The sequence below is a fragment of the Rousettus aegyptiacus genome, unplaced genomic scaffold (genome assembly GCF_014176215.1).
Source record: "Rousettus aegyptiacus isolate mRouAeg1 unplaced genomic scaffold, mRouAeg1.p scaffold_m13_p_14, whole genome shotgun sequence".
NCBI lineage: Eukaryota > Metazoa > Chordata > Mammalia > Chiroptera > Pteropodidae > Rousettus > Rousettus aegyptiacus.
In genome coordinates this window covers 30,553,145-30,564,671 of record NW_023416289.1, presented here as the reverse complement: position 1 = coordinate 30,564,671, position 11,527 = coordinate 30,553,145, and the positions used below count along the sequence as shown (strand labels likewise).

General features: G+C 49.0%; 1 protein-coding gene across 1 annotated transcript; it reads left to right on the top strand.

The window, feature by feature from the left end:
* The first annotated feature begins 6,307 nt into the window (after positions 1–6,307).
* On the top strand, positions 6,308–11,500 carry SLC22A31 (solute carrier family 22 member 31). The gene is made up of 9 exons (XM_016129506.2): positions 6,308–6,697; positions 8,299–8,402; positions 8,499–8,653; positions 8,965–9,133; positions 9,322–9,467; positions 9,562–9,670; positions 9,790–10,004; positions 10,377–10,488; positions 11,014–11,500. The coding sequence occupies exons 1-9, from the start codon at positions 6,320–6,322 to the stop codon at positions 11,318–11,320; spliced, it is 1,695 nt and encodes a 564-aa protein (XP_015984992.2). The 5' UTR covers positions 6,308–6,319; the 3' UTR covers positions 11,321–11,500.
* Positions 11,501–11,527: the final 27 nt, after the last annotated feature.

The following is an 11,527-nucleotide window of genomic DNA, read 5'->3' as shown; positions in this document are numbered from 1 at the left end:
TAAGCTTCTAATTTTTGGTAAAAGAGTATGTGGAAGATATCACAGAATAGGATAGAGTAGGAAGCTCCAGGAATTCATCCCTCTACCTAAAGAGCTACTGAGCCGGCAGAAACTACTCATGGTAACCAATTTGGTATTCCGGAGTCTAGCTGATAAGGTTGCAGAAGAGCTTGATGAAGTGGCTGGTAAATGTAATAACTTTCAACCTTCTGCATGACAGCAGCTGCCATCTGCCACCCTGTCATGGGGGTGGCAGCCCGTGTTCCTGGAGGAGCCTGCTAGAGCCAGGGTGTACAAAAAGGACCCTTTTCTCCAAATATACAAGTTCTAGGTTCTGATTGACGATCACTGCTTTTGATTACTGAGGGGCCAGAACAAAACAAGTGGTCACTATTTAAACCTCCATGGGCTGAAGTGGCCTCCTGGAAATTTAAAGAGATAGTATTTGGGGGTTTTGTTGTTGTGGTTGTTCCCTCCGCACTTTGGGAGCCATACATTTAAGGAAATCTTTGTCAGGTTATTGGCTGCCTGCAGAGATAACAGAATAGAAGTTTTAGTGGCTATACCCAACAAGGAATACACACTTTGCAGAAAGAATTTGGAAAAGTCACAAACAAATAAGCCTAGCCCTCAAAATTCAGCAATACCTGAGGAATAAGAGAATATGATTTTCAGAGTTATCATGACATTAAACATTCCCATTCTCAATAAAAATTATAGGGCATAGAAAGGAACAGGAATATATGTCCCATTCAAAGAGGGAAAAAAATTGACAGAAACCATTCTTGAGGAAGCCTAGGCATTGGAATTATTAGTCATAGGTATTAAATTTTATTAAATTTGTTTAATGAACTAAAGAAACCATGGACAAAGAACTAAAGTAAATCATGACAACAATGTATGAATAAAATAAAAACATAATAAAGAGAGATATTATAAAAAGGAACGAAACAGAAATTCTTAAACTAAACAATACAATAACTAAAATGAAGAACTTTCTATAAGGGTTCAACAACAGATTGGAGCAGACAGAAGAATCAGCGAACTTAAACACAAATTGTTAAGTGTGAGGAGCAGAAGGAAAAAAAGCATGAGGAAAAATGAACGGAGCCTGAGGGACCTGTGGGACACCATGAAACATACCAACACGCACATTACAGAAATTCCTGAAGGAAAGGAAAGAGAATAACGAGGAGAAAACATATTGAAGAAATGGCCAAAATTCCCAACTTTGAGTAAAAAGATGAGAATATGTGTCCGAGAAGCTCACATTCCAAGCAGAATAAACTCAAACAAAGCCAACCCAACACACATTATAATCAATTTGTGGAAAAACAAAACATTGAAAGCAGTAAGAGACAAACGATTCCTATGTGCACAGGGTCCGCGATAAAATTAACATCTGATTTCTCTCCAGAGACCATGGAAACCAGCGAGTAGTGGGATGACATATTTAAAGTCATAAAAGAAAACTGTCAACCGAGAATTCTGTATGTGGAAAAACTGACCTTTAAGAATGAAGGAGAAATTAAGACATTTCCAGATAAATAAAGGCTGAAACAGTTCATCACCAGTAAACCTGCTTGACAGGAATGCTAACAGGAGTCCTTCAGAGTGAAATGAAAGGACACTGGATGCTAATTCAGGGCTATAAGTAAAAATAAGGAACACCAGTGTTTTAGTCAACTTGGATACTATAACAAAATACCATAGACTAACTGGCTTAAAAAACATTTATTACTCTTTATTCTGGAGGCTGAAAAGTCCAAGATCAAGGTGCCAGAGATTTGCTGAGGGCCCTATTCCTGGCTTGCAGACAGCCAGTTTCTCACTGTGCCCTCACATGGCAGAGTGAGAAAAAGATCTCTTTCTTGTGTCTCTTCTTATAAGGGTACTAATCTCATCACGAGTGCTCTACCCTCAACACCTAATCCTCTCCCAAAGGCTCCACATCCAAATACCATCACACTAGGGGTTACGGCTTTCACCACATGGGTTTTAGGGACATAATTCAGTCCATGGCAAATAGTAAAGAAAATTATATAGATAAATGTAAAAGCCAGTATTACCGCGTTTTGCATAGTTTGTAACTTTTTCCTATATTATTTAATAGGCAAATGCATAAAACAATCATTATAAATCTATGTTAATGGGCACATAATACATAAAGATGTAACAAAGAGGAACAGAGGAGCAGTGTTTGTATACTATTGAAACTAACTGGTATTATTAAATTAACGTGTTATAAGTTTAACCTAGGTTATCATAAGATGTTAACTGAAATCCCCAAGGTAACCACTAATAACCTACAAATATTTTTAAAAGAAAGAAAAATAGAATCAAGAAAGTGTTATTAGTGTTACAAAATAGAATATAACTTAAAAATTTTTACAAGAGTCAAAGAAAGACATTATAATTAACTTTTAAGAGCCCAACTCATCAAGGAGATATAACAATTATAAAAGCCCAGGACCAGATGGCTTCACGGGTGAATTCTACTAAATGTTAAAGAAACACCAATCTGTCCCAAACTCTTAAAACAAACAAACAAACAAACAAACAGAAGAGGAGGGAGCACCTCCTAACTCATTCTATGAAGCCAGCATAACCCTGATACTAAAGTCAAAGACATCACACACACACACACGCACACATGCACACACACTATAGACCAGTATCTTACATATATAGATGCAAGTATCCCCACGGTATTATTAGCTCTAGTATTTGTGTGCATGTGTGTGTGTGTGTGTTTTCTATAGGAATGTCTACACATAAGATCATATCATCTGTAAACAGAAATAGTTTTACTTCTTCCTATCTAATTTGGATGCCTTTCATTTCTTTCTCTGCCTAATTGTTCTGGCTAGAATTTCTAGTACAGTATTGACTAGAAGTGGAAATAGGCATCTTTGTCTTGTTTCTGACCAAGGAGGAGCTTTGATACAGGGAGAGCTTTCAATCTTTTGCCATCGGTTACAATATTAGCTTTGGGTTTTTCCAAAATGCCCTTTATCATGTTGAGGTATTTGACTTCTATTCCTAGTTTTTAAAGTGTTTTTATCATGACATGATGTTGAATTTCGTCAAATACATTTTCTGCATTAACTGAGATGATCATGTGTTTTTTTCCCCCTTCCTTCTAGTAATATGGTGTATTACATTGGTTGATATTTGTATGTTGAACCACCCTTGTATTCCTGGGAAAATCCCACATGATCATGTTGTATAATCATTTTAGTATACTGCTGAGTTCAGTTTGCTAATATTTTCTTGAGCATAAAGAAGTTTAGCAAAGTTTTAGATATAAGATCAGTATTTTAAAAATCACTTGTATTTCTATACACTAGCAATAAGCAATCTGAAAGAGAAATTTATAAAATAATTCCACTTGCAATAACATCAAAAAGGATAAAATACTCAGGAATAAATTAAATCAAAGAAGTACAAAACGTGTATACACAAAACCACAAAACAGTTCTGAAAGAAATGAAAGATGACCTAAATCAATGGAAAGACAGACATCTTGTGTTCAAGGCTTGGGAGACTTAATATTGCTAAGGTGGCAATATTTCCTCAAACATTCTACATATTCAATGCAATCCTTACCAAAATCTCAATAGTTATTTTCCTTGCAGAAACAGAAAAAGTGATCCTAAAAGTCACATGGAGTTGCTAGTGACTCCAAATAGTCAATACAATCTTGAAAAAGAAGAATAGAGTTGGAGTACTCACACTTACAATTTCAAAATGTACTACCAAGGTACAGTTATCATGACAGTGTGGTACTGGTATAAAGACGGATATAGACCAGTGGAACAAAACTGAGAGTCCAAATATTAACCATTCGATTGGTTTATCAAGAGTGCCAACATGATTCAATGACAAAAGAATAGGTCTTTAAACAAATGGTGCTGGGATATCTGGATATCCACATGCAAAACAATGAATTTGAACCCTTATCACATACTATATACAAAAATTAATTGAATTTGGATCAAAATCCTAAATCTAAAAGATTAAACTATAAAATGCTTAGAAGGAAATGGGTATAAATCTTCATGATCTTGGATTTGGTAATGGTTTCTTACAAGACACCAAAAAGCATGAGCATAAAGGAAAATAACTGAACCACATCAACACTGAAATTTTTTCACCATCAAGAAAACGAAAAGATAAACTTACATCTAGATGGCAGAAAATACTTGCAAATCACATATCTGATAAAGCCTAGTATCCAGAATATGTAAAGAATTCTTACAACTGAACAACAAAAAGACATGCAACCCAAGTCAAAAATGGGCGAAGGATCTGAACAGTTATTTCTTCAAAGATATACACATGGCCAACAAGTATATGAAGATTTTTCACATCACTAGCCATTAGGGAATAACAAATAAAAATCATAATGTTTTGTAGTTTTGGGTATACTTCACATACACTAGGATAGGTATAGTTCTGTTTTGTTTTGTTTTGTTTTTTAAGGGAAGATAAGAAGTGCTGGCAAGAAGGGAGAGAAATTGGAATTCTCATGTGCTGCTGCTGGGAATGTTAAATAGGCAGCTGCTGTGGAAAATTGTTTGGTGGTTCCTCAAAAAGTTAAATATAGATTCACGACATAGCCCAGCAATTACATTCCTAGGTATACACCTGAAAGATCTGAAAATAGGTACTCAAATACTTGTACAGTTAAGTCTCTATTTAACATCATCGATAGGTTTTGTGACTTTAAGCAAAATGATGTATAATGAAACCAACTTTAACATAGACTAATTGATATAAGCATGAGTTAAGTTTCCATAGCATCTCATCAATGTTATCAAAATGACTTTAAACGAAATCACGTTATTCGAGGACCTGCTGTACACCAATGTATATAGCATTACTCACAACAGGCAAAAAGTAGAAACTATCCAAATGCCCATAAACAGATGAATGGACAAAATGTGACAGATCTATATAAAGGAATATTACTCAGTCATAAACAGGAATGAAGTCTTGACATGCTACAATGTATGTCAACCCTGAAAACATTATTCTAAGTGAAAGAAGCCAGACCCAAAAAGCCACATATTATATGGGTGTGGTGGCTGGACAAAGGTGGGGGGGGTACCGATTATTTAATGGCTACCAAGTTTCCTCTTGTGGTGATGAAAATATTTTGGAACTTGATAAGGGTTGTGGTAGCATTAAATGGTAAGTTTTATGTTATGTGAATTTCACCTCAATAAAACATATTTAAAACTAATATTTTTTAAATGCAAAATATTGCCCACTAGAATATACAATGCAAATGAAATCCACAGTCCCTTAATAAAGCAAAAGAAAACAAACTAGTTAGGAAAATTTAGGTGTGATCTACATATTGTAATTTCCCTCCTGCGAAAAACAGAAGTTGAAAACAAACGCGACCTACCTTGTTCCTGGGATGGAAGCCTCCACCAGGGTGACGGTGTCCCTACTTAATCCATAAACTCAACGCCATTCTGAGCTAAGCGCACAACAGGACCCACAGCTGGATAAAGTAAACGAAGCTCGTTTTGCAGAATAATTACGATAATCCTCAAACTTCTGAGAACGCTGAGCACCGAGCGTTAGATTAGGGCCTCTCCTAACCAGATACCACATTCGGCCCGGCTGCAGCAACCGTGCCACGCAGGACGGCCAGAGCCGGACGCTGGAGCAGGACGGTCCTGGCCGCTCCCTCCCCTGGCTGCAGCGCCGCGTAAGGCCGCCGGGGGGCAGTGGTGACCTGCGCTCCGCAGCCCCGAACCCAGGCCGGCACCGGATCCAGTGTCCCGCCCGCTTCCCCTAGCCATCCCCAACCCCCAACCCCGGGCTCTCGGGCGATGCCGGGACGCCGAGGCCCCAGAGCCGCCAGAAGCAGTATCCACACGAGGTCTGCGAAGGGCGACCCAAGCCTGGACTCTGCGCTGCCCACATCCGCCAACACCACGCGCACCTGAGCGCCCCTCGGACACGCCCCCACAATCCCTGCGGCCTGGGTCCTGGCACTAAGACCCACACCTGCCCTGCCCTCTATGGCCCCTTTCTTGGATCCGACCTCCAACCTTAGCCCCGTAAGGCCCCGCCCCAGTCTCGGCCCCTCTCAGACACTGCAACTGGGACCAGCAGTCCTGTATGGCCACGCCCCCACGGCCCCGCCCCTCGCTGGCCCCACCCCTTCCAGGTCCCGCCCCGCCGGCTCTGCTCTTTCTTAGGCCCACCTACCGGCCCCGCCCCCAAGGTCCCGCCCACAACAAGGCCTCGCCCCACGGGTTCCGCCCCTCTCAGTTTCGCCCAGGCTCGGAGGCCACGGATGGAGCTGGAGGTGCGGGTGTTGCGTGCAGCAGGCGGCTTTGGCCGAGCCCGGCGTCTGCTGGCGTTTGCCTCGTGGTTGCCATGCGTGGTGCTGGGTCTGGCGCTGAGCTCGGAGCCGCTGCTCACCGCGCTGCCCGCGCACCACTGCCGCCCGGATCCCGCACTGCTGCCCCCAGCGCTGCGCGACCTGCGCGGGCCCGAGCTGCTCGACGCCAGCGTGCCGCGCCTGGGTCCCGCGCGCGTCCCAAGCCCCTGCCTGCTTCTGCGCTACCCGGAGCCCGCGCCCCGCACGGGTCCCAATGGCACGGGGCCCTGTACGCGAGGCTGGCACTACGCTCTGCCCACCGCCGGCCTGCTGCGCAGCCCAGTCACTCAGGTGCGGGAGGACTACCTGGGTTTTCTGTACCATGTTCCCCCTCCCCCTGCCTCCCTTCTTCGTCCCCCCTTGCTATCTCCTTCTTCCCTCCTCTTCCATCTTCCTTGCTCTATCCCTCCTCATTCCTCTGTCCCTTTGTCCCTATTTCTGTTTCCCTCTCTGTCCTTCGTCATCCTGCTCCTCTCCTTTGTCTCTCCTTCCTCTGTCCCCCTTCCTTTTTACCCCCTCTTCTGCTCTTCTTCCTTTGTCCACCCTTCCTCTGCTTCCCCTTTCCTCTGTCCCCCTTCTCCACCCCCTTGGCCTTCTGCCCTTGGTCTCCTGGGGCTCTCATTTGGGGGGCTACTCCCTCTTGACCTTGCAGCTGATACCCAAGTTGGTGGGTTGCCAGGCACAATGGCAGAGTCTGAGGCCCAAGGGCTGCCAAGGGGGTCAGGCAGCCTGGAGGAGGAGTAGTTAAGCTGAAGGTATGACCAGGTAGGTGCCAGGTGGCCAACAAGGCCTGGAGTTCACTTCAGTGCCACAAACATTTTGAGCAACATGTGGCATTGGGCTGTGTCAAGACTGGGTTCCCAAGACAGGAAGCTTTGAATCAAGGGAACAATACAGTCAGTTCAGTTTGTGAAAGGCAGACATTTCACCTGTGAGGTGTGTGAGGGTTGGACTAGAGGCAGGGGCTCCTGAAGGGACAGGGGTCTGAGTGGGGAGAAATGGAGAGCGGACAACTGGGACCTCCTGTCCTACCTCCTGGCTAGGACCTGCCCATCTCTGCCTACCTCTTGGCAGCATCAGCCCTGAAGCCACACTCCCAACCCTGAGAGACTCTGCTCTAGTGTGGAAACTGGAGCAGGGTTGCACATTCCTGCCGGGCCTGTCTAGGGGCCCTCAAATGGGCAGAGCTCCTCTCCTCCCACCCATTCTATTCTACTTCACACTTGCCCTCTTATTGGTGTGCCAATCGATCAGCTTCCCACCAGCTTTCACAAGTGATTGGATTTTAAAATAAAAACTCTGACATAGTGTGACCCACAATAGTTTAAGCTTGTAAAAAAAGGGGGGGGGTGGCACAGGACACTGGAAAGGGAGGTGAGGAGGCGCAAAGCTGAGGTCGAGTACCCTTGACCAGGAAAAGCAGGTGAGTACAGTCCTGCTTTTGAAGTGAGTTGCTCTTGAAGTGAGCAGGGCAGGGGAACAGTGAGGGTGAGGCCCTGGGGGCCCAGGGCACAGTGAGTACTAACTAATATCCAGCCCAGGGCCAGCCATGGGAGGAGAGTGAGGGCTGGAGAGAGGTGTGTGAGTCTCCATTCAGAGAAAAGCAGAATCCAGACTTGGGGTTCTATGTGGGCACTCTGGGGACCCCAGGTCATTATTCCCCTGGGTGCTCAGACCAGGAATTTTTCCAATTCCGTGTGAGCTTCACCAGAGCCAGGAGACCACACCCTGTGACCTTGAGCAGTTCCCTTGCCCTCTGCCTCAGTTTCCCCTTCCCTCCAGGGAGGAATTGGAACAGGACTTCTAGGGGGCCCTTCCAGCCTGATATTCTGGGGATGCCAGCAAAGGGGGTGGTTCCTAGCTGGCTCATAGGTGATGGGTGTCCCCTGCAGTGGAACCTCGTGTGTGAAGATGGCTGGAAGGTGCCACTGGAGCAGACGAGCCACTTCCTTGGCTGGCTGCTGGGCTGTGTCATCCTGGGCATGGGCTGTGACCGGTGAGATGCTGCCCCTCCCCTCCAGCCCCTGAACGTCCAGCTAAACCCCTGATCTTTCCTGACCTACATCCATGTGTATTCCACACTGGGCAACAGGTTTGGCCGCAGGGCCATGTTTGTGTCCTCCCTGGTGCTGGCCACAGGCCTGGGGGCTGGCGAGGCCCTGGCTGCTAGCTTTCCTGCCCTGCTGGCCCTGCGGCTGTTTCACGGTGGGGCCCTGGCAGGGGCCTTCCTCGCCCTCTACGTGGCTCGTGAGTACCATGGGGAGTCAGACCGGGCGGGCACCCACTCGGGCTAGGCCTCTGACCCTGCTGGAGGGGGACATAAGTGGCATGGGCGGCCTCTCCAGACTTCTGTTGAGGGTTCTTCTTGAGAAGATGGGAAAGTACTATTTGCTCTGTGAGCTATGCTATTTGAGGGCAGGCTCAGGTGCTTGAGTGGGCAGTGAGTTGGCCTCAAATGTCCAGCTCCTGAGCAGGTCGGCGGCTGGTCCTCAGAGCCCTGGACCAAGCAGCCTTCCCTTTCAAGAGGCCTCAGCCTCAGGCCATCTGTGTCTGCTCAGGCCTGGAGCTGTGCGACCCGCCACACCGCCTGATGTTCTGCATTGGGGCCGGCCTCTTCTCGGTGGTGGGCACTCTGCTGTTGCCTGGTCTGGCCCTGATTGCACAAGACTGGCACCTTCTGCAGGGGCTTAGTGCCCTGGCAACAGGACTCTTGCTGCTCTTTTGGGGGTAAGTGGCGGGAGACAGGAGACTGTGTGTATCACTTCCTTCTGCACTTCCATGCAGCACCAGGCATGTGAATATGGGACAGGGACACAAAGCCATGTGATGTCCTGCCCCCGGGACCAGGGAGGGGGCCTTAGCCCTTGTCATCCCTGTGGGGAGGAAGCTGAAGTCATCCTTACCCACCCCTCCAGGTTCCCAGCCCTGTTTCCTGAGTCTCCTCGCTGGCTGCTGGCCACTGGGCAGCTGGCCCAAGCCAGGAAGATCCTGTGGCATCTTGCCAAAGCCAGCGGCATGGACCCTGAGGACAGCACTGAGGAGGAGAGCTCCCTGGCTACAGGTAACTTACGTGCCAGCCAGGAGAAGGGAGGCCTGGGTGCTGGAGGAGAGGTGTCGCCCCCTCGTATTCACCTCATGTCTCCTCATGTCCACAGAGCTGGACGTACTGTTTGCAGGGAGCCCCCGGCCCCGGTACCACTGGGTCCTGGAGCTCTGGCACACCCACATCACCTGGAGGAATGGGCTCATCCTGGGCTTCAGTTCGTGAGGAAGGGAGGGTGCGGGTGGGCTGAGATGGACCGGTCTCCCCCACCTCTGCTGCAGGTTTAGTGGCCAGAGTCTCCAGCTCTGGCTGAACCCAACAGCTTTGCCCTTCTTCCCAGGTTGGTCAGTGGGGGCATCAGAGCCAGCTTCCTCCACAGACTGTTCCCTCACGAGCCCACCTTCTACGGCCCCTACTTCCTGGCAGCCGGCCTAGAGGCAGTGGCCACCATCTTCCTGCTCCTGACAGTGGATCACTGGGGACGCCGCCTGGTCCTGCTGCTGGGCACCTTGGTCATGGGCCTGGCCTCCCTGCTGCTCCTTGCTGGGGCCCAGTGTGAGTGCAGTGCCCTGCAGGCTCACAGGGTTGTCCTGTTGGGCTGAAGGTCAGCTCAGTGGTGGGGAGGATCCTGGGATTGGCCCCCTCACCCCATTCATTTCTCCACTGTGCACTCAGGGAAATAGTGCCCAAAAGTTAAGGGACAAAAAAGATCTACATGAGGGAGCTAAATATAAGGGTCTGGTTTGGATGGGGGCAGCCTGGAACAGCTGCCTCCCCCCTCCCCCACATACAAACAAGCCCAGAGTGCAGTGCAGGGGTGAAGGGTTGGGAGGCCAAGCCCAGCAGGGCCCTGGGACATGGACGAGGGGAGGGATGACCTTAGAGTGGCCCGATGTGGCAGCGTGGGAGCCCTCTCCTTGTCCCCAGACCTGCCAGGCTGGATCGCGCTCTCTCTTTCTGTCCTGGGGCTCCTGGCCTCCCAGGCCGTGTCCATCCTCAGCAGCCTCTTTGCAGCTGAGATCTTCCCCACAGTGATCAGGTGAGCTTCAGCCAGGTGGTGGATGCGAGTCCTGCCAGCCCAGCCCCCAGAGCCCCCTGGGGGTCGGACACCCCCACACGTTTCTCTCCCTAGTATATCCTGAAGACGTCTCCATTCTGTCGTGATTAGAGTTCAGATCGTCTTTTCCTGGGTGATGTGGGGGACACTGGCACTGAAGGGTCTGGACAACAGCTCAGGAATAGAGGGAGGGGAGATGAAGGTGTGAGGAGGGGCGGAAATGAGACAGTCTCCAGGGGGTAGAATTCCGGGGGAAAAAATCATTTTCCAATTTTCTGTTGGAAAGAACAAAACTTGTTCCAGGGCAGGGAGGAGGAGTTTTTCCACAAAAGCGTTTTCAGTTTTGTTTTCCTGGAGCTCCCACACCTCTGGCTCTGCTGAGGGCTGGCTCTTGCTGGGTCCAGGCCTGCCTGGGGGCACCGAGAGTTACAGGCTGTGTCCATGTGTCCATCTGCCTGCGAGGGTGGCCACCTGCCCGGGTTGCCCACACTGTGCCCTCTCCTGCAGGGGGGCAGGGCTGGGCCTCGTGCTGGGTGCTGGGTTCCTGGGCCAGGCGGCCACCCCCCTGGCCGACGTGCATGGCCGGCGGGGCTTCTTCCTGCAACACGTGGTTTTCACCTCCTTCGCCATCCTCGCCCTGCTGTGTGTCCTGCTGCTGCCCGAGAGCCGTGGCCGCGGGCTGCCCCAGTCACTGCAGGATGCTGACCGCCTTCGCCGCTCGCCACTCCTTCGGGGCCACCCCTGCCAGGATCACCTGCCCCTGCTGCCATCCTCCCACTGCCAGGCCCAGACACAGCTAGTCCAGGAGGGGTGACCCTGGCTGGACGGACACACCTCCCCTCGGATGCCACATGTCAGTGTGGGCAGAGGGGTCTCAGGGAGGAGCCATGGGGACAGTGTGAAGGGGAAGTCCCCACTTGGGTCTCTTGTTCCTGAAGGTCCTGGCCCCTACCCCCCACCACTTGTGGAGGATAAAGGCATCCATTGAACTTGGTATCCTCACTGGTTCTTCCCTCAGGCC